The sequence below is a fragment of the Sciurus carolinensis genome, chromosome 9 (genome assembly GCF_902686445.1).
Source record: "Sciurus carolinensis chromosome 9, mSciCar1.2, whole genome shotgun sequence".
In the NCBI taxonomy this organism is placed as follows: Eukaryota; Metazoa; Chordata; class Mammalia; order Rodentia; family Sciuridae; genus Sciurus; species Sciurus carolinensis.
The window spans coordinates 101,465,089-101,492,478 of record NC_062221.1 but is presented as its reverse complement, the minus strand read 5'-3'; the positions used below and the strand labels follow the sequence as shown (position 1 = coordinate 101,492,478).

General features: G+C 34.0%; 1 protein-coding gene across 2 annotated transcripts in view; it reads left to right on the top strand.

Moving 5' to 3' along the window:
* Znf654 (zinc finger protein 654) overlaps positions 1–27,390 on the top strand; it is an 85,096-nt gene that overhangs the window by 33,743 nt on the left and 23,963 nt on the right. Inside the window, exon 3 of one of the 2 annotated variants that reach the window (XM_047563202.1) lies at positions 21,423–21,504. In XM_047563202.1, coding sequence (XP_047419158.1) covers positions 21,423–21,504 — 82 coding nt within the window. Of the gene's footprint in view, positions 1–21,422; positions 21,505–27,390 lie in introns of those variants that run through there. The other variant, XM_047563203.1, reaches the window with a different exon arrangement.

The following is a 27,390-nucleotide window of genomic DNA, read 5'->3' as shown; positions in this document are numbered from 1 at the left end:
AAATACTAATATCTTCCTTATGTATCTTAAAATTTTTAAACTTTCATTTCACATGGAATATCCCCTGCTTATAAACACTGGGGATCACTTTTATCATCTCCATCACCATTACCATTGGTTAGATGGAAAGATCCTTGACAAAGGAATGGAACTGCCCTCATCCTCCTTTAACCCAAGGTCGAGGTTTTGCTTGTGTCTTTCCAGAATCGGCAACATGGCCCATCTGGGTGCCAGCAAGAAATGTCAGACCAGTCACAACAACAAAAACAGATGATACCACCAACAAGACAGATGGTGCAATTGAAGATTAAGGATAAGATGCTCGATCCACACCAGAAGACATCATGCCTTGGGGAGATATGAAGAATCTAATGCATCAAGCAGAGCAGATGTCACTGGAGGTCAATCCAGGGCCAGGGATGTTATTCCTATTAATGTGTGCTATAATCACTGCTAATTCCAATGCTCATGCCTCTGTCCCATCATCTTCCTCTTTGACCGATTGTACTCATTATATTTGAGTTTGTTTGGCAGAAATTGTTAATTCCTCTGAAATTGTATCTGTCAAGATACACATATGAGCATGGTGCTAGGATCTTGCCTTTTACCTGTTTGTCATCCTGTCCTAGAGGTAAAGAATATGACGGTGTTTTCAGTCTTCAACAAGATTATTTTCTATAAAGACTACTATAATTGGGGTATGACTTCACTTAAAAAAAAAACCTCTAATGCTGTGGAATTCCTGACTCCCATAGTGGCCTTTAATCAAACAGATACATGTGCTGAAATTTGAAATTGTAGCGGGAAATGTAGGGATGTACGAAGTCCTTCTTTTAATTGTAGTTCTACTGAACCAATTAGTTATGCGTATGGACATGTTCCTTTGCCTTCTGGCTGGTTCTTTTCCTGTGGAGCTTACACATTTAATTATATCCAACTAATAAGTCACATGGTACTTCTTGTTATGTTAGCAGACTTACTGTGCTTCTACCCTTATCTCGTGATCTTTTAGGACACCATCCCTCTCAGAGAATCAATAAGCGAGCCATTCCTCTTGGCGAAAATTGTGATGACTCTGTAACTTTGTTATCTAAGACAGAGTATGATGCATTAACATTTTCTTTAGTAGGAATTCCCACACTGGCTGTAGGGGCATATAAAGGAGTAATGAAATTAGCCTGTGCCATGGTAAAAAATATTAATCATACTTTTATGACTATTGCACTGCTCAATGAGGAACAAAGGCAGCATCGCCAAGCTATTCTTGATAATAGAGCTGCCATTGATTATTTGTTGCTGTTACACCATAAGAGCTGTAAGAAGCTTAATAATATGTGTTGTTTCAATTTAACTGATAATGGTAATTTTATTTCCAAAGAGCTAAGTCATTTAAAGAATATTGTTAATAACATTCATCAAAAACCTGGAAATATAGGCCTGCTAGATTGGCTGACTTCTTGGTTACCAGACATGTCTTGGTTAAAGCAACTTTTTGTAACTGTGCTCATACTTAAATTTGTCGTTCTCTTATGCTTATGAGGGTTTCGTTGTATGTTCTATCTTCTTTCTAAGGGACTAGCTTACCGTGCCACATCACAAGTATTTGCAAAGACCCTGCTTGCTTCAATTAGTAAAGAAGGGGAAATGTAGGGAACATTCCTCAAGCTTATTTGACAGCAGTCACTGCCATGGTTTAAGTAAACCTAACAGTCTGGATGGAGAAACTGAGGAAATGGTAAAGACTCGCCATGGATTGTAGGCCTTTACAGTTACTGAGGCTGAGCTACAAGCTGAGGGAAAGCCTCTCTCAACAGGTATCACAGCAAGCTGTGATGTGAGTTCTGTGAGTTCGCCAGTGCTGCCTTGGCTCATGCTGTGTGCTAGAGCTTGCCCTTCCCCCAGTCCTTTGTCTCAGACTTGTTGCTGGACAGAATCACTTAGGATACTTGGTTTGTTTACATTAGTATGACATAGAGCTTACCTATAGGTTGGTTCTGTTATGTTTTAACAAGTGCCTTAACCTGATTGAATAATGTGCCTATATATGTCTTTGCAATCATAAGTAAAATTAGATCTGTGCATTCTGAGCCTGGTCTCTGATGTCTGTGTTTACTGGGAGACATCATCGTCATCACCCTCAGCGGGACCTCCATTCCAAATAACAACAGTTCTGTATTCTTAGGATTTACTTTAACAGAAAAATGAACTGTATTTTCCAAATCAGAATAAAGATGAAGAATTAGCTACATGGTGGTTCTACTAAAAGAGTAGTGAGTTTGTAATGGCAGATTTTACTTAAATAAATCTTTGACCAGAAAAACAATTACTCCATAATTATCTGTTCATTTATTTTCTGTAAAAATCTGTTCTTGGTTCAAGTGATAAAATAGGAAATACGATGGATAGGTCTTTTTCCTGAAAGACTTTACAGAGCTATGAAATACTAAATAAGCAGTTATGTTATTATGTAATTGCAATTTTGGGATACTTACAGTAATTAGAGAGCAAAACAACTTGATCTGGTCCGGGATGTCAGGGAAAACTTTCTGGGTGAACTAACACTTTCTGAGCTCTGAAAGAATGATAGAAATAACTTAGATGAAGGAGCTGAAATACCTCCTAGGTATGACAAAAGCAGTATTCAGGGTACCTGGAGAGGAAGTCAAAATATTAACAATTTATTAAATTTAGAAACTGTTTGTAGAATTCTATTTTATAATTTGTATCATTATATTTAAAATTTTATTTACTTTATAGTAGAAATATATAGGTGTGCCAAGGAATTAACTTATTATATACTAAGTTTCTGTCTTATGTATTTATTTTATACATATAAAAAAATACCTGTTGTATGTAAAATATGAAAGTCACTATATTCTCTGGCAATATTGTCTTTTGCCCACTTTCATAAAAATCCTTTACCCACTTTATAATTACATTTATATGAAGATCTGCTTTATGTAGGCTGGAAGACTTTTAAAACGAAGGTTCAATTAAGGTATTTTTTACAGGGAAGGAAAGTGGATTATATTTTTATTGATACCAGAATGTTTTTTCAAATGTTTTGGAATGAATAGTCATGTAGAGAATTGTTTTAAGTATAATTGTCTCACTTTCTGGGTTAACTTTTTGTAAGCTGTGTTTTATGAAGATTTTGGGGTATGTGTGTGTGTGTGTATTTGCATTAAAATGAACCTCAAATTCATCTTTACAGATAAGAAACTGAGGACTGAGAAGTTGGGCCACTTTTGCAAAGTTGATTTAATTGTTTTTTTTTTTTTCTTCTTTTTCTTTTATTTTAGATTGATTGAATACTATAAGTTTCACAGGTAAAAGGAAGCCACACATTTTGAAACTGTGGATCTTTCTATCATGTGCTTAGAAGGCCAAAGACCCTTCTCATTCACGGAGCTAAGGAGATATAATCAATCTCTTATTTAGAGTAGTGTTGGGCCACTCTATGCATGTAATGGTAGATCATTAATCTTTTCTGATTATATTGCTTAATTGTACTATATCTCAAACATAGCATTTGTACACAACTTTAGTTTTGACTACACTAAAATGAAGTTTTATTTGCATACACAATTTAGGTCTAGGCTTCAACCAATTTAGGAAACAGCCTAGAAATCAAAGTGAGAAAGACTAGTGTTATAGGTATATTTTTTGGGGGGTGGTGGTGGAGTTGGGTTGGGGAGGTAGGTCCTTCCTTCCTCACAACATAGAGCACTCTTAACTGCTTCTTGACTCTTAATTATATTGACCAACTTTTATTCAACACCTTTTTCAGTTTGCATCCAATATCATTACTAATCATTTGTGGCAGGTGACCTTATTTATTTGAGAGAAATACAGATTGTCTAGCCTGTTTTTGTTTTCTCTTTCTGAGAAGAGAGTTTTTTTTGTTTTTCAGGAATATTGGTGACCTTAATTCTTTTCTTTTATGAAATCTTATTGTAATTGTTTTGTTCTTTACTATTAAAATATTTCATTTTTAGGATGTATTGTAGCTAAAGTCAATATTAGATAAACCAATGTACATTTGTTTGTACTGTTTATGTTTAGAAGCTCAGGATTTCAATTAGTGTTAGTTGTGACAGCATCTTTATTTCTATATTTCTGGTATTTTTTTGCCCCTTCTGTTAATTTTGTTAAGTAGTTGAGACTGCATCATTTTTATGGGCACAGAGAGGGGATAATCTAGGGGTATATTTATGTTGGCAGGGATGGAAAATGCTCATGTGATGAGATACCCTGTTCCCATCCATTTTAGTATATATCAGAATCTAGAGGATTGTACATGTAGAGTTTTGGAAAATGATACTTACTATTTTCTTCTATAACTAAAGGAAGAAAAGATGGACAATTCTGTTGGTCAGTGTGAATACAAACTAATGAGAGCAAAAACAAGATGCTAAAAGCTCTTGCTCTTAGGAAGAACAGTTATTCTTTAGAAGATGATGCATAGAGTTATAAGGGTATAAATCCATTTCTGAATGTTTTTGATATTCGAATGGCTTTATCTTGTGCTAGCTCAAACTACTGAAAAACTACAGTTCTGAACCTTTTAACTCCTGTTTCTTTCCACTGGTATTTTTGGTTTCTAGAACTAGACCATGACATACTGTTAACTTTCATTGTGGAAGGACGTAAGACAACTGAAAAAAAGGGAAAAAAAAAAAAAAAAGAAAAAAAGAAAAAGGAATTGCTTTTGTCATTGTTAATAAATGATTAGATTTTGCTCATTGCTGCTTATACAGAAATCTTACAAGACATTTTTTCTTGATCAAGGCACCAAATTATGTATGTTTAGTGGTTGAAGTCTATAGGCTTCAGTTTTCTTAAGCTTTGATGTCTTGAAAAGGTTTTTCCTTTTAATTATAGAAACCTTCCTCCTTGTTCATTTTTGTTTTCATTTTTTTTTAAATTAAGATTTCATTTAAGACCCAGTTAGGAAAATGTAAGATATGCCAATGTAAGGTAATTTGATGGAGGGAATTAAATTCTTAGAATGAGTTTTAAATGTATTAGAAGATCTAGGTATTAGACAGCAGGTGTTTAACCCAGATATTAGCAACTATACAAATTGCTTTAGCTCTACTGGGAGGAAAAGGACAGTGAAGGTACTAGAGCCTAGAGACCAGTAGATGATTGATGAGAAGAAAAAGTACCAACTTGTGTAAGAGGGAATCTATGAGGAAATATAACTGTGCTATAGGGAATCCTGAAATAGAGGGACAAGGGAGAAATGAAAGTCTAAGGGAAAAATAAGAGAGAAACACTCTCATTTCTCCCTTCCTCCTGATTTCTAATTTTCCGCTATGGCTTCCCTTTAGCCAAACCTAACTATGGCCACTGATTTTAGTGTAACTGACAACAACTTTTGGTTTTGAAAGATGTTTCCACTGATTATTGCATTCTAGATGGACAGGTAGTTTTTGTTTTTGTTTTTTTATCTTCAGGACTTTAAAGATACCCATCTACTTTCTTTTTGGCTTGCATTTTTTTGGGGGGGGCGCCAGGGGGTTGAAATATCAGCTGTCATTCTTAGCTGTTTCCATATATATAATGTGAACTTTTGAGGTGGCTGTTTTAAAATTTTTCTATTTTTTCATTAAAGATTCTGTTCTCGCACATTCTCCATTGTTAGCACTTTAATCTGAAACAGTGTAACCGGGGGCATACAAGTGAAAAGCTAAAATTAGTAACTAAAGCATGAGAAATATCAGAGGACAGATTAACTACTCTAGAAGTAAATCAGGGTTTTATTTAGTTTGGTAAGCTTGACACCTTATTTCTATTACTTTTTATTTAAATTTTGAGTACATAATATCAGCTTCTAGTGCAAAATTCAAAAAGTATGATTAATATGCAGTGATATATCCATGCTGTTTACTTTTACCTTTCTCCTAGTTTCTATTACAGTAGTAAATTGATATAATTATTTTCATTTCCATCCAAAGACACTGTATGCATACAGAAGGAAAATGCTCATATTACACTTTTCATCATTTTAGGCAAATATTAATGTACTATGCATATTATTTTGAATTTTTTAACTTGTATATTATTCCCCATTAGTGTAGAAAGAACCTCATCAGTCATTAAATTGACTGTTGAGTATCTGTCTTACTACCAGTCCCTAATTCATAGATATTTAGTTTTGTTCCAATCTTTTGCTATTATCAGTAACCCTTTAATAAATTCATTTTCATAGCCTAGATATATCCTAGGAGTGAAATGTCAGATCAGAGATGAGATTTATCATTTTTGTAAATATTGCCAGGTTTCCTCTTATCTCACAATTGTTGCCAGCAATTTAAGAGAATACACGATTTCTCACACCTTTTTCAACATAGTGACTTAAAACAAAACTATTATGATTATTTTCAATCATACACCAAAGTAGAAGGAACAATATAAAGAACTACCCTTACCTCTAAACATCTTCAGCAATTATCAGTATATTGCCAATCTTGGTTTGATTACACCTCCCTACTCCTTATCTCTTACTAGTTATCTTTTTATTTCTAATTTTATTAAGTAATATAATTTTCATATACTTAAATTTACCCATTAGAAGTATATTTTATGATATGTAGTAAATTTATAGAGTTGTGCAGCCATCAACACATCTAGTTTTACTACAGTTTAATGATCTGTCCCCTCTCCTCCAAAGTTCCCTTATATTCATCTGCAGTCACCAGTGCCTACCTAGCTCAAGGAAACCATTGGTTACATTCTTTCTCTAGAGTTGCTATTTCTGTTCATTTCTTATAATACGCTTTTATGCACAAGTGAAAATATTTGATAGTTTTGTGTAACTGTCTTGTATGACTGCTTTCACTTGGAACAATGTGTGTGTGTGGGTGTGTGTGTGTGTGTGTTGCTGGGATGAAATCCGAGGCCTTTCACATCCTGGGCAATTGTTCTTTCCCTGAGCTGTATCTTCTATCCCAGAAAGTTTTTGAAGCTAATCCATGTTGTAACATATATCAGTAGCTCATTCCTATTTGTCCTAAATAATATTCTTTAGAATAGGTATATATTGTTTATGCATTTACTAATTGAGGGATGTTGAGATATTTTCCACTTTTGAGTTGTGAACATATATGTACATGTCTGTGTCAGCAGATCATTTCTGTTGGATAGATACCTAGAAGTGGAATTGCTAGATGTGTAAGTTTATGTGTAACATTTAGAAAATTGCTAAACTGTATTCAAAGTGCCTGCACTGTTTAAAATTCTAACCAAACACCTATGGGGGCGGTTCTTGTTTCTCCATACCTATACTAACACTTATTTATCTTTTTCTTGATAACCATTCTAGTGGTTGTGGAGTGGTATTGTCATTTTGGTTTCAGTTTGCATTTCCTCAGTGCTATTCATGAATAAACATCTTTTCATGTGCTATCTGCTATTATTTATTCTTTATCAAGTCTGTGATAATATAAATATTTTTTCACCATGCGGCATGTATTTTCATGTTCTTGTTGGTGTAGTTTGAAGTTTATTGTTGATTTTAAGGAATCTGTAACGTGTCTTACGTAGTTTTTCTTCATATTTCCTGATCTTTAGCTTCTTGGCTATAGAGTTGTTTTTTTTTTTTTTTTTTCAACTTTGGGAAAATTCTTCAAAACACATTTTTTAGAAACCACTGTTATGCTTTCTTCAGAAATACCATTTGAAGGGAACCAACACTTTTCCAGTAGCTTGTTGATGGCTCTACATTTTTTTTTCTTTTTTGTGTTTTATTTAAAAGTTTCTATTTCTTTCTTATCTTTGCTTTCATGAATAGTATCTTTTGTTTTTAATCTGCTGTTAGTTCCTTGTCATATACTTTGTATCTTTGACACTGTATTTCTTATGTATAAAAGTTCCAGGTCTTTTATATATTCCTTTTCTTTACTTAATATCATTCATCTTTATCTCTGGTTGAAAACTGTGGCCTGTGGGACAAGCCTAAGAAAAATATTATCTGGCAACCCAGTCTTCACTCAAACAATAAAAGAGTTCAGTAATGTGAACATTGCCAGTGTAACATTAATGTATATAATAGCAATAACAGAACTGATGCTAAGTTTAACTCTGACTACTGTTTATTTTTTGGGGCAGGGGGGCAGTGCTGGGTATTGAACTCAGGGGCACTCTACCACTGAGCTATATCCTTAACCCTATTTTGTGTTTTATTTAGAGACAGGGTCTCACTGAGTTGCTTAACATCTTGCTTTTTGCTGAGGCTGGCGTTGAACTTAATGATCCTCCTGCCTCAGCCTACCCAACTGTCTGATTATCGTCATGGGCCACCTCAAATGTTTCACAATAAAGGCACAGGAAAAGAAAAGACACTCCTCTTTCCAAGCACAAATACTGTATATCTCATTCTCTACCATCCTATCCCACCATCAAGAGACAAAGCCTTTAAAAGAATCAGATTCAACTCTAAGGACTCTAGTGGAAATGATGGTCAAGTGTACTTGAACAGATTGGGGATTTAAGCAGAGAGACAGAAACTTTAAGAAAGACTTAAATGGAAATGCTGGAAATTAAAAAATAAATCAGTAATAGATGAAAAATGACTAATGCTTTTGATAGGTTCATTAGTTGATAATGACACAGTGGAGGAAAGAATGAATCTTGAATGTAGATTAATAGAAATTACACAAAGTAAAAGGCAAAGAGAAAAAAAGAAACCAGAACACAGCTACTAAGAACTTTGGGACAATGTAAAACTGTTAACTATGTATACTGGAATCCCAGAAGGAAAAGAGAAAATGAGGCAGAAGAAATACTAACAAAATAATACCTGTGAATTTTCTAAAATAAAGAGAGAAATCGATTCACAGATCCAGAAACTCAGAGAACACCAACTAGGATCATTTTAAACACGTAGTGCTCTCTCTCTCTCCCTCTCTCTTTCTCTCTCTCTCTCTCTCTCCCTCTCTCTCTCCCTCCTCTCTCCCTCCCTCTCCCTCTCTCTCTCTTTCTCCCATACACTTAAGAACTTAGCACCTAGATCATCTAAAGGCATCACATTCAAACTAAAAATCAAGAGGAAAGTCATTACCCAAACAGAATAAAGATAAGAAACTATATAAGCCAGAATACAATGAAATAACAATTTTCAAGTGAGGAATGATGAAGGAAAAAAAATATTTGATAGGACCAAATATTTTAGACTCATGACCCTAATGTCTTTGTTTTAACTACGATACTCTTTTCTGTACAGAAGTATTCACAGAGAATACATAAATGATGTGACTGCATTCCAATATAAGTTTTATAAAAGTTTTTTTCTTTTGGGGGGTCCTGGGAATTGAACCCTGGGGTACTTTACTGCTGAAGTCCATCCCAAGCCCTTTTTTTATTTTGAGACAGAGTCTTCCTAAGTTGCTAAGGTTGGCCTTTAACTTGTGATCTTCCTGACTTAGCCTTTTCAAGTGGCTAGGATTACAGGTAAGCACCTGGAAATTTTACAAAACTTAAAGCCAATGTATGGAACATGTTTTCTAAATGCTGGGAATAAAGCAAAATTGTAGAGGAGGATTGTTGGTTTATAGCATACTTAAATAAATGATAAAAGTAGCACCTAGATTATGGTACCTAAAATAGCATGGTATTATTTGTGGCCAGGCTGGGATTTCAAAGGTACATATTTGTAAAACCTATACTACATTAGCCTAGGCGAATGTATCCACTAGTGGATACATTAAGCTAAAGAGGAAAAAAAATGGAATAAAATTATTCAGTGTAAAAGAAGGTGAAAGAAGAGGTCAAATATGAATCTGTCTTTGGATTCATATGGACAGATGACAATACAATTAAAATGGTAAGTTTAAAATCTAAACATCACAAATTACATTAAATATAAATGATCTATTCCTATTAAAAAGAAAGTCGGTTGGATGAAAAAGCAAGATCCAGCTTAAAATATATAAACCTACATATCTGTCCTCTTGGATAGACACACATATGCTTTCTCCTGTTTTTTTTTACTTACATGTCTTAGAGATTATAATGACACAGACTAATCCAAATTCACTTTTATAGTTCATAATATTTCCTTGTGTAGATGCAGTGTTGTTTATTCAGCTTATCCTTCACTGAGGTATTTGGGTAGTTTCCATCCTTTTCCTACTATAAATAGTGTTATGATTAATATCTTTTTGCATATGTCCTTTTACTTTTTCTGTCATTAGATTTGGGATGGGTAAGAATCTGGGCAAAAAGATGAGCAGATTGTAATTTTGCTGCGTATTCCCAGTGTTTCTTCCATTAGTAAAGAATTATACCATTTATAATTCATGATATAGGATTATACCATTTAAATTTCTACTCAGAAAATGGACTTTGTTTGCCTCTGACCTCACCACAGGTTTTTGTTTGTTTGTTTGTTTGATTTTGTAGGGGATTGAACCTAGGGCTGTTTCACCACTGAGCTACATCCCCAGTCCTTTTAGTTTTTTTATTTTGAGACAGGATCTCATGAAATTGCTAGGGCCTTACTAATTTGCTGACGCTGGTCTTGAACTTGACATCATCCTGGCTCAGTGTACCAAGTTGCTGCAATTGATTACATGGGATTACAGTTGTGGGCCACTGCGCCTCGCTTTCATTTCTTAAACTATACTCAAAGTTTATATTCTCTGTCTGATTTTAATACATTAAGCCCTTATAAATTAACATTTCTCTATTGACTCTTGTTCATGGTGCTATGTTTCCTAGTATTTTGTGGGTTTGTGTGGCTACTTTTTTTGACCTTGTGAATGTGTATTTTTTTAGTGAATGTGTTAGTAATTGAAGCCTGGATTGAACAGGGGCTCTCTAGAAAGGATTTGCTTTTTATGTTTTTGTTTTTAACAAGGTTCTACCGGGATATTACTAGCTCAGGACCAATATTAACTAAATTCCTGGCTTGAGAATTTTCACACTACATAAACTCTAAGTATGGAAAGGCCATTTTCCTTAGTTTAGAAAAGTGGTAAGAAGAGTACGTTGAATATGTTTGAATTTTTAGTCAAGGCAAAGGCCACTATTTAGCATTTTAGTTATTCTCAGGGGTATAATCATTAATCGAATCTAAAATCTTTTCCTTCCCTCATAGACATGTTACTGAAGAAAATATATTAAAGATGGAAGGTTGAATGTCAAAGTAAATGCTCTTTATTTATGTTAAGTAGCATTCAGTAGAAATATCTGTAAGATATCAAAGATTTAGAGTTAATACACATAGAAAAATTCTTAAGAATTGAGTGTTATAAAGTGTAAAATTTCACTAAATTTTTCTATTATTATTTGATATATATCAAATAGACCTAATTTTCTTTGACTTAAGTTGGTAAGTGGATTTCTTATATTTGAATAATTAAGTATTAGAATAGTGGAATTTTTTATGGTAGGTAATTGTACAAATCCACATTCTTACACTTCTGTGTGGAAATTACTGATGGACTGTAGAGATACAGTGTTTGGTTATAATTACCAAACACTTTGTGTTTGTCTGTATACCTAAGTCTGGTACCTTGTTACTATTTGTAAGACACAGGAAAGTATGACCTAAATTCTACGCAAATGACAGACTGTAATTTGTTATATAAATAGGGATTTCAGTAATACTATAGTTAGTTAAGCTTGCATAGCTAATAGAAATATACTGATTGATGACAGGCAAATAAGTAAATTATGTATGGTTATGTGTGGGATATCTATTTTTTAATTCAAAAAGCACACCATTTATAGTATATTTGTCCCACAAATTATTTTTGTTGATCATTTTGTTTAGGTAATTTCATCTTGGATAATTCTTTTAATTTAAGTAAATGAATTATAGGTAAGCTATAATTTTGCTTGATTATAATTGATATGGGCTATTAACATATTAAACATGTTAAACATGTTATAGAAACAAATTTGTTAAATAACATTAAAAGCTAATATAAATATTAATATAATAGTATTTTGGAAATTTTGGAAAGTAATCTTGATGAATCTAATCAGATATTTTAAAAAATCTTCATAACTTAAGAAGAAAAATTGGTGTAATATTTCAACAAAACTGACATGTATAATGGAGGATAACAAACCTGTGAAGAACTTACTTCCTTAAATAAATAGTTTTTTGAAGGAAACTTGGATAATAATGTCAATTAATAGTAGTAAAGAAAGCTGAGATAGACCAAAAGCTAGGATTCTTGTTCTAGTTTGCCAAGTTGTGAATGCAAAGGAAAAGTTCTTGAAGGAAATTAAAAATGCTATTCCAGTTAACACACAGGTTCTTATAAGGAGAAATTTTTAGTGGTCTGGATAGAAAAAAACAGCTACAACTTTCCCTTACACCAAAAGCTAATCTGGAGGAAGACTCTTCAGGTCAGTTCTCTGAAGAAGTCTAAGAAGTAAAGAAGACTAAGACTAATGTTAGGACTAAGATTAAAACTAAGTAAGGAAACTTGAGAAGAAAGATTGAGGCTGTTGGTTCAGGAGGTTTAAGGAGGTTCAAGGAAAGAAGCAAGTAGAAGCAGTAAGCTGATGTAGAAGCTATAGCAAGTCATCTAGAAGGTGGCTGTGTTAGACAACTTTGTTTCTATAACCAAATACCTAAAATAATCAAATTTAAAAGAGGGAAGGTTTATTTTGGCTCACAGTATTAGAGGTTTTAGTCCATGGTCAGTTGTCCTTCCTGGTTGCTTTGGGGCTTGTGATAAGGCAGTAGTACATCACTGCAGGAGTACAAGGCAGAAGAAGCTGTTCCCTTCATGGTGGCCAGGAAGTAAAGGGAGAGGAAGAGAATGGTGTCCCATAATCCCATTCAAGGGCATACCCTCAGTGACTAAGACCTCCCACTAGGCCCCACCTTTTTAAAAGTTCTACTATCTCCCAATGTTGCTATAGGCTCGAGGCCAAACCTTTAACATACAGACCTTTGTGGGACATTTAAGTTTAAAACTACAGCAGTGTCTACACTAAAGAACAGATTTCCAATATGGATGAATCAACCTTGGATTCTTAGGGAAGAGAAGTCAGGAAGAGAAGTGCCAGGCTGACTGTTGTTAGGGCTAATTTGACTGGTGAGTTTAAGTCAAAGATCATTTACCATTCTGAAAGTCTGAGGACTCTTAAGAATTATACTAAATCTACTCTCCTGTGCTTTACAGTGTAACAACAATGGGTGACAGCACATCTGTTTACAACACGATTTACTGAATATTTTAAGCTCACTCTTGAGAACTACTGCCCAGTAAAAAGAATTCCTTTCAAATTCACTGCTCATCATCAATGTACTCATTTGCCCAGGAGCTTTGGTAAGAGAGCTATACAATGAGATTAATATTGTTTTCATGCTTGCTAACATAACAACCATTCTGGAACCCATCATTCAAGGAGTAATTTTGACTTTAAAGTCATAAGACTTTAAAGAAATTTAAGAAATTTCAAAAAGAAATTTTAAAAAATTTAAGAAATATGTTTTATAATGCTTTCTGCTTTAGGCAGTGGTTCTGATGAATCTGGGCGAAGTAAATCGAAAGCCTTCTAAGATGGATTTACCATTCTAGATGCTGTTAAAAACATTTGCAATGAATGGGAAGTTGTCAATATAGCAACACCAGTAGGAGTTTGGAACAAGCTGATTCTAACTCTCAAGAATGAATTTGAAAGGTTCAGGACTTTAGTAGTAGAAGTAACTGCAGATATGGGAAAGAGCAAGAGAATTAGAATTAGACTTGGAACCTGAAGATGTGACTAAATTGGTACAATCTCATTGTATAATTTTAATGAAGAATTGCTTCTTATGGATGAATAAAGAAAGTGGTTTCTAGCCAGGATGCAGAAGTTGAGGCAGGAGGATGACTTGAGTCCAGTAGTTCAGAGTCATCCTGGGCAGCATAGCAACACCCTGTCTTGAAGGAGAAACAAAAAACAAACAAACAAACAAAGAAAAAAAAAAAAAAAAACGAAAAGGAAAGGAAAGAGTGGTTTTTTTTGAGATGGAATCTATTTTTTTATATTATTAAAAAAATTTTTTTTCCCATGTATGTATATAGGGGTAATAATGTCTATCTTATTCTACCGTTCTTCCCATCCCCACCCACCCACTCCTCCCTTCATTCCCCTCTGAACAATCCAAAGTTCCTTCATTCTTCCTTACCTCACCCCCTACTATAGATCAGCATCCACTTATCAGAGAAACATTTGGCCTTTGATTTTTTGGGATTGGCTTATTTCACTTAGCATGATATTGTCCAGTTCCATCCATTTACCGCAAATGCCATAATTTCATTCTTCTTTAAGGCTGGGTAATATTCCATTTTGTATATGTGCCACAGTTTCTTTATCCATTCATCTAATGAAGGGCATCTAGGTAGTTCCACAATCTAACTATTGTGAATTGAGCTGCTGTAAACATTGATGTGGTTGTGTCACTGCAGTATGCTGATTTTAAGTCCTTTGGGTATATATAGGCCAAGGAGTGGGTTAGCTGGGTCAAATGGTGGTTCCATTCCAAGTTTTCTTAGGATTCTCCATACTGCTTTCAAAAGTGGTTGCACCAAATTGCAGCCCATCCAACAATGTAGGAGTGTACCTTTATTGCCACACCTTGCCAACACTTATTATTGCTTGTATTTTTTGATAATTGCCATTCTGACTGGAGTGGGATGAAATCTTAGAGCAGTTTTGATTTGCATTCCTCTAATTGCAAGAGATGATGAACATTTTTCATATGTTCATTGATTGATTGTATTTCTTCTGTGAAGTGTCTGCTCAGTTCCTTAGCTCATTTATTGATTGGGTTATTTGTTTTTTTGGTGTCAAGTTTTTTGAGTTATTTATGTATTTTGGAGATTAGTGCTGTATCTGAAGTGCGTGTGGTAAAGATTTTTTCACATTCTGTAGGCTCTCTCTTCATGATTGTTTCCATTGCTGAGAAGAAGCTTTTTTGTTTGAATCCATCCCATTTATTGATTCTTAATTTTACTTCTTATGCTTTTAGAAGTCTTGTTAAGGAAGTCAGGTCCTAAGCTGACATGATGAAGGTTTGGGCTTACTTTTTCTTCTATTAGGCACAGGGTGTCTGTTTTAGTGCCTAAATCTTTGATCCACTGAGTCAATTTTTGCACAGGGTGAGAGAGAAAGAGGTTTAATTTCATTTTATTACATATGGATTTTCCCAGTACTATTTGTTGAATAGGCTATCTTTTCTAAAACGTATACTTTTGGCACCTTTGAGTAGTATGAGGTAACCATATTTATGTGGATTTGTCTCTGTGTCTTCTATTTTGTAGCATTGGTCTACATGTCTGTCTTGGTGCCAGAACCATGCCATTTTGTTACTGTTGCTCTGTAGTATAGTTTAAGGTCTGCCAGTGTGATGCTTCCTGTTTTAATTCTTCTTGCTAAAGATTGCCTTGACTATTCTGGTCTCCTATTTTTCTAAATGAATTTCATGATTGATTTTTCTGTTTGTATGTAGAATGTCATTGGGATTTTAATAGAAATTACATTGAATTTGTATAACACTTTTGGTAGTATGGCCATTTTGACAATATTAATTCTGCCTATCCTAGAGCTTGGAAGATCTTTCCATCTTCTAAGGTCTTCTTCAATTTCTTTTTATAGTGTTCTGTAGTTTTCATTGTAGAGGTCTTTCACCTCTTTTGTTAGATTGATTCCCAAGTATTTTATTTTTGTTGAGGCTATTGTGAATGGGGTAGTTTCCCTAATTTCTCTTGCAGTGGATTCGTTGCTTACGTATAAAAATGCATCTGATTTATTGGTATTGTTTTTTCCAATTTGAAAACAATTCTACTTCATGCTATACCATGTGATACACTTTGATTGGTAAAATGCTATCAACAACATCACATGCTGCAGTGACATCTCTTCTGAATGAAAAGGAGAGTCACTTGATGTGGCAAACTTCATTGTTGTCTTATTTTTTTTAAATTGCCATAGCTACCTCACCTTCAGCAAACACTGACCTGATCTGTCCCACAGCTTTCAGCATTGAGACATGACCCACCTATCAGCAAAACAGAATGAGATTCACTAAAGTCTGAGCTTATCATTAACAATTTTTTAGCAATAAAAGTATTTTTTCAATAAAGTATGTACATTGATTTTTAGGATAATGTTCTTACACACTGAGTATAGTATAAACAATTTTCCTATGTATGAGGAAACCAAAAAATTTGTGTGACTGGCTTTATTATGATTTGTTTTATTGTGATGGTCTAGTATCATAGTATTTCTCATCTATGCCTGTACTGTTGTCAGCAAAAACCTTTGGGACTAAATACCAGGGATTGTTTAAAGTGCTCTTCTTTCAAGAGGCAGCTACTATTATTATTAAATCTGTATTATAAATAAAACTGAGGCATTGAAATACTAAGTAATTTGCCCAGGATTACACATCAAGTAAATAAATGTTGGAGCTGAGATTCAAACTCATACAAGGTGATTCTAGACCCTCTAGACCATTAATGTGTAAAGAGACAGTAAATATTTTAGGTTCTCACCCATAACATCTCTGTTGCCACTACTTAATTCTGCCATTGTAGTGTGAAAGCACCTATAGTCAATAGGTAAACAAATGGATGTTCCATTAACACCTTATTTATTTGAATTTCATGTAATATTTACCTGTCATGAAATATTCTTCTGACTTTTTAAAATAATTTAAATATGGTTAACTGTTCTTAAATTGTGCAGTACACTAACACTGGATTTCTTTGGCTTACATTTAACCCTGAGGCAGTAATTTTTCAGCCCTGATCTAGGCTGCCACTAATATTTTGGGGTTTTAATTGGTTCTATTTTGAACTTAGTTATTCTGTACCCCATGAAGTTTTCTTCCATGAGGACTAGATAAGTTGATCCCTAAACATTTAAATCATCCTTTATGTAAGTCAATAAATGACATCAAGTTTGAAATGTGACATTTCTACTTCTACATATAGAGTCTTCCTTTGTTGATTTTGGCCTTTTCTTATTGTCCAAATGCATCATGAGTTTCATGAATCTTTCCCTCATGCAGAAACAGCCAAACCATTTTGTTTTGCCTTTATTTACTCTTTATTTATTTACCATGTATATTTTTCATATTTAAATATTATTGCTGAATTGGACTTTGTTATTGAGGTAGGTAGTGGTGGAACACACAGAGGTCTCTGTATTGGCTTCCACATTCATGTTCATATAATTCAAACAATAATTCTACATTTTTGCTATGATTCAGATAAAGTTGGGAGTGTCCCCCATCTTATGTATTGAAATTTAATTCCCATTATGAAGACTTTAAGAGGGTGGAAACTTAATTCAACTATGATTCTTAGAGGTGTGGCCTTTGGAAAGTGATTTGGATTAAAGTCTTTATGACTGAATCTTGACAGCTTTATAAAAGGTGGAGAGAGACCACACAGATGTACACTAACCATGCATGCTTCCTCTGTCTTGCCATATGATGTCCTGTGTGTTAGTCAGCTTTTTGTTGTTGTGACAGATATGTGAGAAAAATCAACTTTTGAGAGGAAAGTTTTATTTTGGCTCACAGTTTCAGAAGTTTCAGTCAACGGTGGGCTGAAATATAATGTGAAATAGTGTGGTAGGGCAGAGAGCTCTTTACCTTGTAGCAGATGGGAAGCAGAGATGGAGGGAAGGAGGAAGGAAGGAAAGATAAAAGGGTGAGGGTGAGAGGGGAAGAAGGAATCTGAGAGAAGAAATACTCTTCCAGGAAACACCACTAGGGACCTACTTTCTTCAACCATGCCTTATTGCCTATAGTTTCCACGAATTCCCAAGAGTGCCTTCCAGCTGTGAATCCCTCAGTGGATTAACTCACTGATGAGGTCAGAGCCCTCATGAGCCAAACACTTCCTGAAAGCCTTTTCTCTTGCTGCATTGGGGACCACACTTTCAACGAGAAACTTTGGGGACATTCCTCCAAAACAAAACACGCTATGTGACCTTCACGACATGAGGCCCTTAGACCTTGCAACCCAAGTACTATGTGCCAAAATAAACCCCTTTTCCTTATAAAGTAGCCTGCCTCAGGTGGTTTGTTACAATAACAAAAATACCAATACAGTCTCTTCCATGTTTTGATTATTTACAAGGTCATATTGATTTTCATACTAATTTCTAAATTTATTGCTTATCACTGCACATATTATTTCCACTAATAACCTTTCTATCTCTCTCTCCTTTGTAATTGGTTCATCAGTTAATATGATCTACTCAACATTATAATGCAATCTCACTCTCTTCTACTTAATACAAACAACTTCCTCATATTTTGACTTGGTATTATCAAGATAAGTGCAAGGAGAATAGGTGTACAGAAGAATCTGGTGTATGCTTGAAGAGAAAGGGGGTTTTAGGTCATGTTCCTAAGTGAAAGCATGTAAGCAGATCTTGAAGTTATGGATTGGAAGATCTCAAAGTACACAAGTATATTTTAAGAAATGGGAGAAGTACCTATGGTTGGAGAGCATAGAAATTATGGTAAAAGCTTAGTGTGTAAGGACAGATTTGGATCACAGAAACATTCTGATATTGTGATAGGAAATTTGGATTCATCAGTGATCTCAAATACCTAACTAGAATGGGAAGAGAATGTAAGTAATAAGTTAAACAGGCAGTGTATTAGAAAACTAAGAAAGGTGAATGGAGGCTGACATTGAAAGGGGAGAGTTCATGCAGTTACTTCTCAGCTTACCCTTATAGAAAAATGCAAGTCTTATGTTTTAAGGGTTCCTGTTTTTCAAAAACTCAGAGAAATCTAGATTTAATCAGAAATATCACAATTTAAAAATATTGATAACTAGTTAAAATGCTTTTCAAACAATGTATTATCCATATCAAACTAGTGTGTCATGTGAAACTCCATGCCTTAAATGGTATAGTTCAAACAGCAGTTTATAACCTCTATAAGTAATGGGATCATTTTCATGTTTTAGGGTGATAACAGTGGTAGCTGTGTTGAACATGGATTTTGGGCAAGGGTGGAATAGCTGGGATAGAGACAGGTCCAGTAGAACTTTAAAGATGAGAGAGATGGGAATAATTAGTACTTTGTTAAAATGGGAATAGATAATGTTCCAGAGGTACATTTATTAGATTTCCCCCCCATGCGTACTAATAGTAAAATAAATGCAAAAGGATCAATAATGAAAAATAGTTCTTGCTTTTATCCCTTATCCTTAATTCTTATTTACCCTATCCAGAGGCAACTGCTTTTACTAGCTTGTTGGATTTCCCTGTAAGTACTCTGACAGTGTTAGATCTCTATGTATTAGTATGTATGTACATTCCATACCCCCCCCCCCCAATTCCCTTTGCACAAAAATAATACACACCAGACCCTCTTCTCTGAGGGATACATTCCAAGACACCCAGTACATACCTAAAACCTTGGATAGTAACAAACCTCATACATATTTTTTTATGTCTGCATGTCCTGCAATGTTGTCATATAATACCAGATATTCTGTTTTGTCTCCAGGTACCTCCTTTGCATCACTACTTTTGTGCTTTGGGGCAGTTATTATGTAAAATAAGGGTTACTTGAACACAAGCATTGCCATAACTTGACAGTTGATCGGATAACCAACTACTAAGTGACTAAGTTGCAGATAGCATACACATATGGATACATTGGATGAAGGGATGATTCATGTCCTGTTTGGGACAGAATGAGACAGTATAAGATTTCATCTTGCTGCTTGTTTCAGTCAACTTTTGCATCACTGTGACTAAAAGACTTGACAAGAACAACTTAAAGGAGGAAATGTTTATTTTGGTTCATGGTTTCAGATGTTTAGTCCATGATTGGCTGAACTTGCTGCATTGAAGACTAAACTTTCAACACATGAACTTTGGGGGACATTCCAAATTCAAACCAAATAGTATGTCACTGAATTTATGTGTTGTATATTTGGAGGGTGAAATTCCTAAGTGAAACTGCTAAGTTAAGTGGTGTGTGTGTGTTTTAAATTTTGATGATTTTAATGCATTTCTCTTAAAAGAGGTAGTACCATTTGCATTCTCTCCAAGATATCACAATGTGTATCTGTACACCAGAGCCATCATAGACGACATCAACTGTTTTATTTTTGTAAATGGGATAGGAAAAGTGGATTTTTGTCTTTTTTTCCATTTAATTGTGAATAAGATAGAGCATTTTTTTTATAGTTGGAAAAAAGTCCACTTGCCTGTATTTTCTGTGAAATAGTCTTCTCTCTCAGTTTTCTGTTTTCCTGACTTTTTAAGAAAATGATATATGAAAGGTTTTTATTAGGAATATCAGCAGAGATTGTTTCTTTCTTTGTCATTTTGCTTTTAATTGGCTTTAACTGTTTCTCATATATATATATGTATATATATACATATATATATATATATATATACATACATATATATATATATATATTTTTTTTTTTTTTTTAAATTTTGCAGTGCTGGGGATTTGAACCCAGGGCCTTGTGCTTGCGAGGCGCGCACTCTACCAACTGAGCTATATTCCCAGCCCCTCTCATATATTTTTAAAAACTATTCTCATAGTTACATCTCCATTTTAAAATTTCAGTCTTTATTAGTGATTTATTTTTATTAAAGGCAAACATTTATAATAATATCTTAGATATTTCTAGTGGAGTATATGGTAAATGAATTAAAATCTAAGATTTGGAAAGGTTCGTCTTTTTATTACTTTAGGATGGTCTAAAAATATTAAGTAATTTTATAATCTTCCATGGTCATGATTAGGAAATTCCTTTCTTTATGACATCATAAATTATTAAAAGGACATGAAGATTTTCGTAACAGTATTTTCCAAATGATTTATTTAAAAAGGAAGAACTATAGAATTTGAGCAGTTCTGCTATAAGTGGGATAATCAAGGTAAGTCTAGAGTTTGAGGAAAAGTGTCATTTACTTAATATAGTTGGTAATATATGCTCTAATATATATGTTGGCTGAGAACGTCATGGTCATTCTCTAGCTTTATGTTTTTGTGTCAGCTTTATCCATCCCTTATATCCTTCTGAAAAAGATTTTGAATGTTTTCTTAGGGCACATTGTACTAGAGTAGAGCTGGACTTTTATGCCTATTTTAAATCATCCTTCCACGCATGGTCATCATTTTTACCACCCTCTGTGCCATTAAATTTGATTGCTTGTGGATACTGGTAGGCATAAGTAATGTAATTGTTCCATTCTATAGTAACTTTAGTATTTTTTTTATATATATTTCTTTAGGCTATCTCTTTTATAATCTAACTAAAAACATAATTTGAATTTAAATGATAGTTTTTTAAAAACCGGATATTTTAAAATAAAATGTGTAGTATTAGACAGCTGTTATCACTTGATAATCTTCTAAACTGGATCAAAAACTCAGGCAATGAAGGTTATTCATTTATTCTTTCTAGGAGTTTCTTTGAGTTGCTGCTGTTCTTTGGAAGAGATGAGTTCTATGAAGAGCCCTTAAAGGATATTCTTGGATCATTCCAGGTAAAACATATTTGTCTACATTTAGTACACATCTATTCTAGCCTAAAAGTAGTTTATCAGTTATTTATTGCTTAAAAGTTTTTATGATCACTAAGTTGATGATGTTTAAGACCCTGTTATACTGGCAGATAAAGATCTTAAAATTAATTTTTAACTATATTCTGAAGCAGTTCACAGTTCACAGCCAAGATTCCAATTCCATATCTGCTAGATCAGAATTGTATTGCCTTTGTAGATTCCTATGCACATTTGGTCATATATCTCACTTTTTATTGCTGTGATATATAGAACTTAACCATGGTGAAAAGCATTTTTGTCTAGAAGTAAACTGGCTGTTCCATGTCCCTTTTTCCTTTGGCTGTACCTTGATTTTCTCATCTCAAAATAACCTTCTCAAGCTAGCAGGCCTTTTTGTTGTTGTTGTTGTATCTGGTGTAGGAAAGAATAAATCCAGGTAAGAATGACAAGATTTCAATACCCCTCCTGTAGATCAAAAGAACATTTGATCTTTTTATCTTCTACCTGGGAAGCAACAAACTAGTTCCCTGGCTCACTCATGTGTCATTTATCTCATCAGCACCTCTCTTGGCTAGAATTAAGGAAAATATGTTTTTAACTTCTTCAGTGGCAGTCTCCAATATTGTATGTATATTACTGTGATGTTAAAATAAAGGCTTATGATCAATCAGGAGTATTGCTCTATCATGTAAATTATGTTGCTACTTCTGTTTCATCCATTTTTACCTTAGTAAAAAGAGATCAAAATACCTGCTGTCATGAAATTCAAGATCTAATTAAAGTATATAGTCTAGTATCTAGCACTTGGTAATTTTCCACTTTTCCTTTGATATGTGTGTTCCTGGCAATCCATTCTTGAACTTTTACTCAGCAGATAGGTGCTGTTTCCCCATAATGTGCCAGGCACTAAGCTCTGGGGAAAACATTAATAAACAAAATAGAAAGACTCTGTCTGATTTATAGAGTTTAATTCTAGTGTGGGGAAAGACAGTAAATAAAATCTTTGTAAATGAAGATATTTTTAGAAAACAATAGTTAAGGCAATTAAGAGAGTGCTGGCCTGGTAATATTGGGGAAAACACATTGTAGTTTTAAATGGGGTGATCAAGAAATACCTCATGGAGATGTCAGCTGAGCACTGATAAAGGGGAATCACCTAAGTGTTTGCAGTCATTGAGAGACTGTATTTAATTTCTATTTTAAATGTATGAAAACGTAACACAAAGGGAATATCCTTATTCTCTTAGAAGCAGAGTTTCCATTCTGTTATTAAAATAATCCCTCAAGGGAGAATTCATGGTTTTCCACATTTTTTTTTTTTTTTAATTTCCTGCCCTAATCCTAGCTGACTTCTAAAGACTAAAACATAACCTGCCACTTTAAAAAAAATCTCTGCCACTTTTGTTGTTGTGGCTTTTTCCCACTGTGAATTTCTTTCAGGTTCTCTTAACTCTTACCACCTAAGAGAGGTTTCACTTTTTGTTCCCATTTTAGTTTTACTTGGGGGATCATTCTTCATTTTCTAAATTGAGTTTATTGCCATTGTTGCTTCCCAGGCCTCTAACCCGTGGGAATCTAGCAAAGATCAACATGTGCTCCATGTACACCTCTCTAAAACTCTGTATTTTTTAAGCTTGAAAATCATCCAGTCTTTTGTCTCATCTTTCATAATGCAATGCAAATCCTAATGTCACCTTTTGAAATACACTTATGTACTATACTAGTATAAGTTCTTATTTCCCTAAGTGGTTCCTATCTGTCTTTTGTAGAGTCATACCAGTTTAAGATGGAGTTCTTTTTCTCCTTCCTTAAGTGGGACAAACACGTGTTGATACTTTAATGTACATAAGATTATCTTAGGATCTTGTTAAAATTCATATTATAATCAGATAGGTAAGGTGAGATAAGACCTAATAGTCTGCATTTCTAACAAGCTCCCAGGTGATATTGCTGGTGCTAATCCTGGACCACACTGAGTTGCAGTAGGTTAACATTCTTCACTAGATTTGAGTATACATCCTTGTTTTTCCTCCCGTATTTCAACTGTGAATATCCCAGCTTCAGCACTCTGTCATTTTGTGCAAGTTATATAATTTCTGTAACGGTTTCCTTACTTATGAATCGGTGATGATAACTGTAGTCAGTGCATAGCATCTTTGAATAGTTATTAACAAAGTACTTGTTATCATTCCATGCAAAATGACCATGTCACTGTTTTGAAGGTCTCCTGGTAAAAGATGTTGATTCTGAAGTCTAAATGTCTGGATTTCAGTTTTTACAATAAGACCAAAACCTAGCTCATAAACTTATTTTTTTATTTTATCAATTTCAGATCTCCTAAAATCTAAGTTGTACAAGTATTTTTAATTTCTCATCCATTGATTGTAATTTTTTCTGCACTATTCCAAGATAAACCTTCATTCTTATAGCCAGATATTCCATTTCCTGGCATCCAAAAGTTTCTTTCTTAGCTCTGATTCTAATAAGTTTTTCTTTACCTCAACATAAGATGACACACTTCTCAAATGATGAGCCTACCTTACACATGATCATCATTAAAATATCTTCTAGATACCCAGCAAAATTACACTGCAAAAATAATGTAAAATGAGGAAAAAATTCATTGTCAGTGTTGGAAACTAGGATGAAGGCCTTTTGCAAAGCACTCAGACTTGAAAATCAGATTGAGGGATGGATCAAAAAATACTTTGTTGACTGAATATGATGAAATAGTGAAATGTATGAGAAGGAGAAAAAAGAAAAAGAAACTGTCCAGTGGTATACAGTAATCCCATCCTCCACCATTAGCATATAACAAGAGGGACTGGATGAAATAGCAGATTATGGGGATATGGTATGTAGCCAGTCTCATCTTTGTTATTGTTTTTGAAAAGTGCATCAGGCATGTAGTAGAGACCCAAAAGCAGGAATCCCAATGTAACTTTATACCCACATTAAAAATGTAATGTATGACTGCCTAAAAGCCTTCTTTCCATTGAGAAAATGGGAGTATGATCCAAATGAAACTCAATCTGTTCTAATACTGAGAGATAGTCTTGTAGGGAGATATGGTTAATTTCCACCAAAGCTTCCTGTATCCTCCCTTATATATATGCCATTGAATTAACAAAATAACTGTAGTGCATATAAACTTTGCCCTCTTCTCTTTGTTCAGACCTGAAAGAATTAATATGGACCCATTCGTCCACTGGTAAAACACCCCTATGTTCTAAAATTCTAGATGACCAAAGAGTTGAGTGTGGTGGTGCAGTCCTATAATCCCAGTGACTGGGAGACTGGGGCAGGAAGACTGCAAATTTAAGGCCAGTTTTGGCAATTTAGCAAGACCCTGTCTCAAAATAAAAACATTTTTAAAAGGCAGGCGGAGAAGCTCAGTAGTAGAGCAACCCTGGGTTAAACGCCAGTACAAGCAAACGCCACCCCACACGCAAAGATGATCAAAGAAAATAAATACCACTTTCATCAGTTACATTGTAAGATAAAATGATAAAATTTTAAAAATGGATCTGTTATGTTCTTGCTGAGGTTAAGTTCAAATTATGTTCCATGAAATTTTATATTGCATGGAGATGAAACTACTAAATTGAAAGTGCTGTGAAAGCAATTAACAACAGATTAATGGCAACAGAAACAAAATTAGTGAAGGAAATAATCTATAAAAGTAGTTTTTTTTTTTTTTAACTTGCATTCAGGAATAAGTGTTTTAGTTTGCAGTTTTCAAAATAAAGAAAAGTTCCCACAAACGTGTAGAACAAACAGGATTCCCTCAAAGGGAAAATAAGGTAGGCTGGCAGTGAACTCATATGGTAACAAATGCCAGAATAAATAAATAATATCCGTGGAGTTTTCAAAAGAAACAAAAATTAATAATACAGCTGTCAAGCCCTATAGTTTATAAGAGAGGTCAACAAAAATATATAGTTTAAATACTTGGAAAACAAACTGACTATGGGTCTTTTATCAGGATAACAAAGAAGCATGCTGTATGATCAAAACAAAGAATTTACAGTTAGGACCCTTATAGAGTAAAAGAAATGGCACTGGCCTAAAGAAACAAATAAGAGTTTATAAACTATTATTATTATGGCTGTTGTGAAGATTGTATTAATGTCAAATAATTCGGGAAGAGAGACAGATTGTGGAAAAAAAAAAAAACCATAATAATCTGGAACTGAAATCTCAGGTTATAGTATTGACTAAATGGAGATAAGTAAGATTGGCAAGAATTAAGTATATTCTGGAGAAAGCTAAGTTGAAGTAACTGCATGAAGTGGTATCATTTGCTAAGTGGGCAGTGATTACAGGGATAAAAACAGAATATAGGAGGAAGTAAGTCCCATTCCAGACTTGCTGTATTAAATATCATCAGAATATCCAAGTATTAATGCCAAAAAAAATGGTTAGATAAATGGTTCTATGTTTATACTTTCCTAATTTAAAAAAATTTTAAAAAAAATTTTTTAATGGTGCTGGGGATTACTAATTTTGTTTTTTTTAAACCAAGACCATATATTACTTTTATAAATCAAGAGAAAAACAGATATTATGATTTTGAAGATTAATTTAAAAAATAGAAGACTCACGTAGTAACCAAAATGTTAACCAAAACAGTAATCTAAAATCCTTACTGCTCTAGCTCTGCACATGAGCCTGCCCTAATCTTTGAGAAAACTTTATCCCCATCCTTTGGGGTTAGTGTATAAGTCAAAGAGTCCTCCACCCCTCCACCCCAAGAAGAAGTTCTTTTCTTGGAATTTCACAGCATTTTTTTGTCTTTGTGTCCCTTGGGTGACTGGAAGGTGAGATGCCATTTTCTAAGCAGGAGTGGCTCAAGGCTGTCTTATTGCAATAGCATTATAAGAGCAAAATATAATCAAATGTTATTGCCAAAAAAATTTAAGCCCTATCTTGCTTCACTGGGATAAGTACTGATCTCTCCTAGAACTACAGAGCTGCCACTAAAAAGTAGACTATGTCCCCTTTCTGGAGTATGTGGAAAAAGTTTCTTTAAGATTTAATTTGGCAAAGGCCTATTCATGGTATTCAAAATAAAACGACCTTGTAGTAGTGCTGGTTAAAAGATAAAATCAAATCAGTTTTATGGCAAGGCATTTGGAAAGAGCAGTTTCAAAACTGTGTTATATTTTCTTAAATAGAAGTTCTTATCTGTCTCTGCTCAAATCCATCTTGACTACATATGACTTTTACCCTTCTTAAGATTTTTTTTCACCATTACCAAAGTACTCATCCACCTTTATTCTCTCTTACTACATCGTTAGATCTGGTAGGCAGGGACTGGCTTTCATCCCTTTCTTACCAATATTTAGTAGTCTTAATCCCTAAGTCCTGATATTAATGTTTACCAAAACAAATGGAGGATAAATAAATATGTTCACATTTATTTCTGATGTCTAGTCATTCCTTTCTTTAAAAAAAAAAAAAAAAGCCAACCCCTTTTAGAGGTATCATCCTTGCTGAACAGATGTAAACATAAAAATATTAGGTATACTGTTTGAAATTACTTGTTCCATTGGTTACCACTATGTCGAAATGGGACACATCAATCAAGGTATTTGTGGGATAAAAATATCAAATATTTACTTATAGAATCTACTTTGACAATGTGTAGGAAAAAGGGAAATTGAAATATGTTTAATTATAAGAAAAGTATAAGGGAAAGGATTTCACTATCTATGAAAAGAAACATTTGATTAGAAACCATTAGCCCTGAAAGGAAAAAGACTGATGATAAAATTAAGTTTAGATTTTAAATGGTTGGAGATGTAGCTCACTGGTGAAGTACTTGCATAGCATGTGTATGGTCCTGGTTCTGATTCCCAGTGTTGC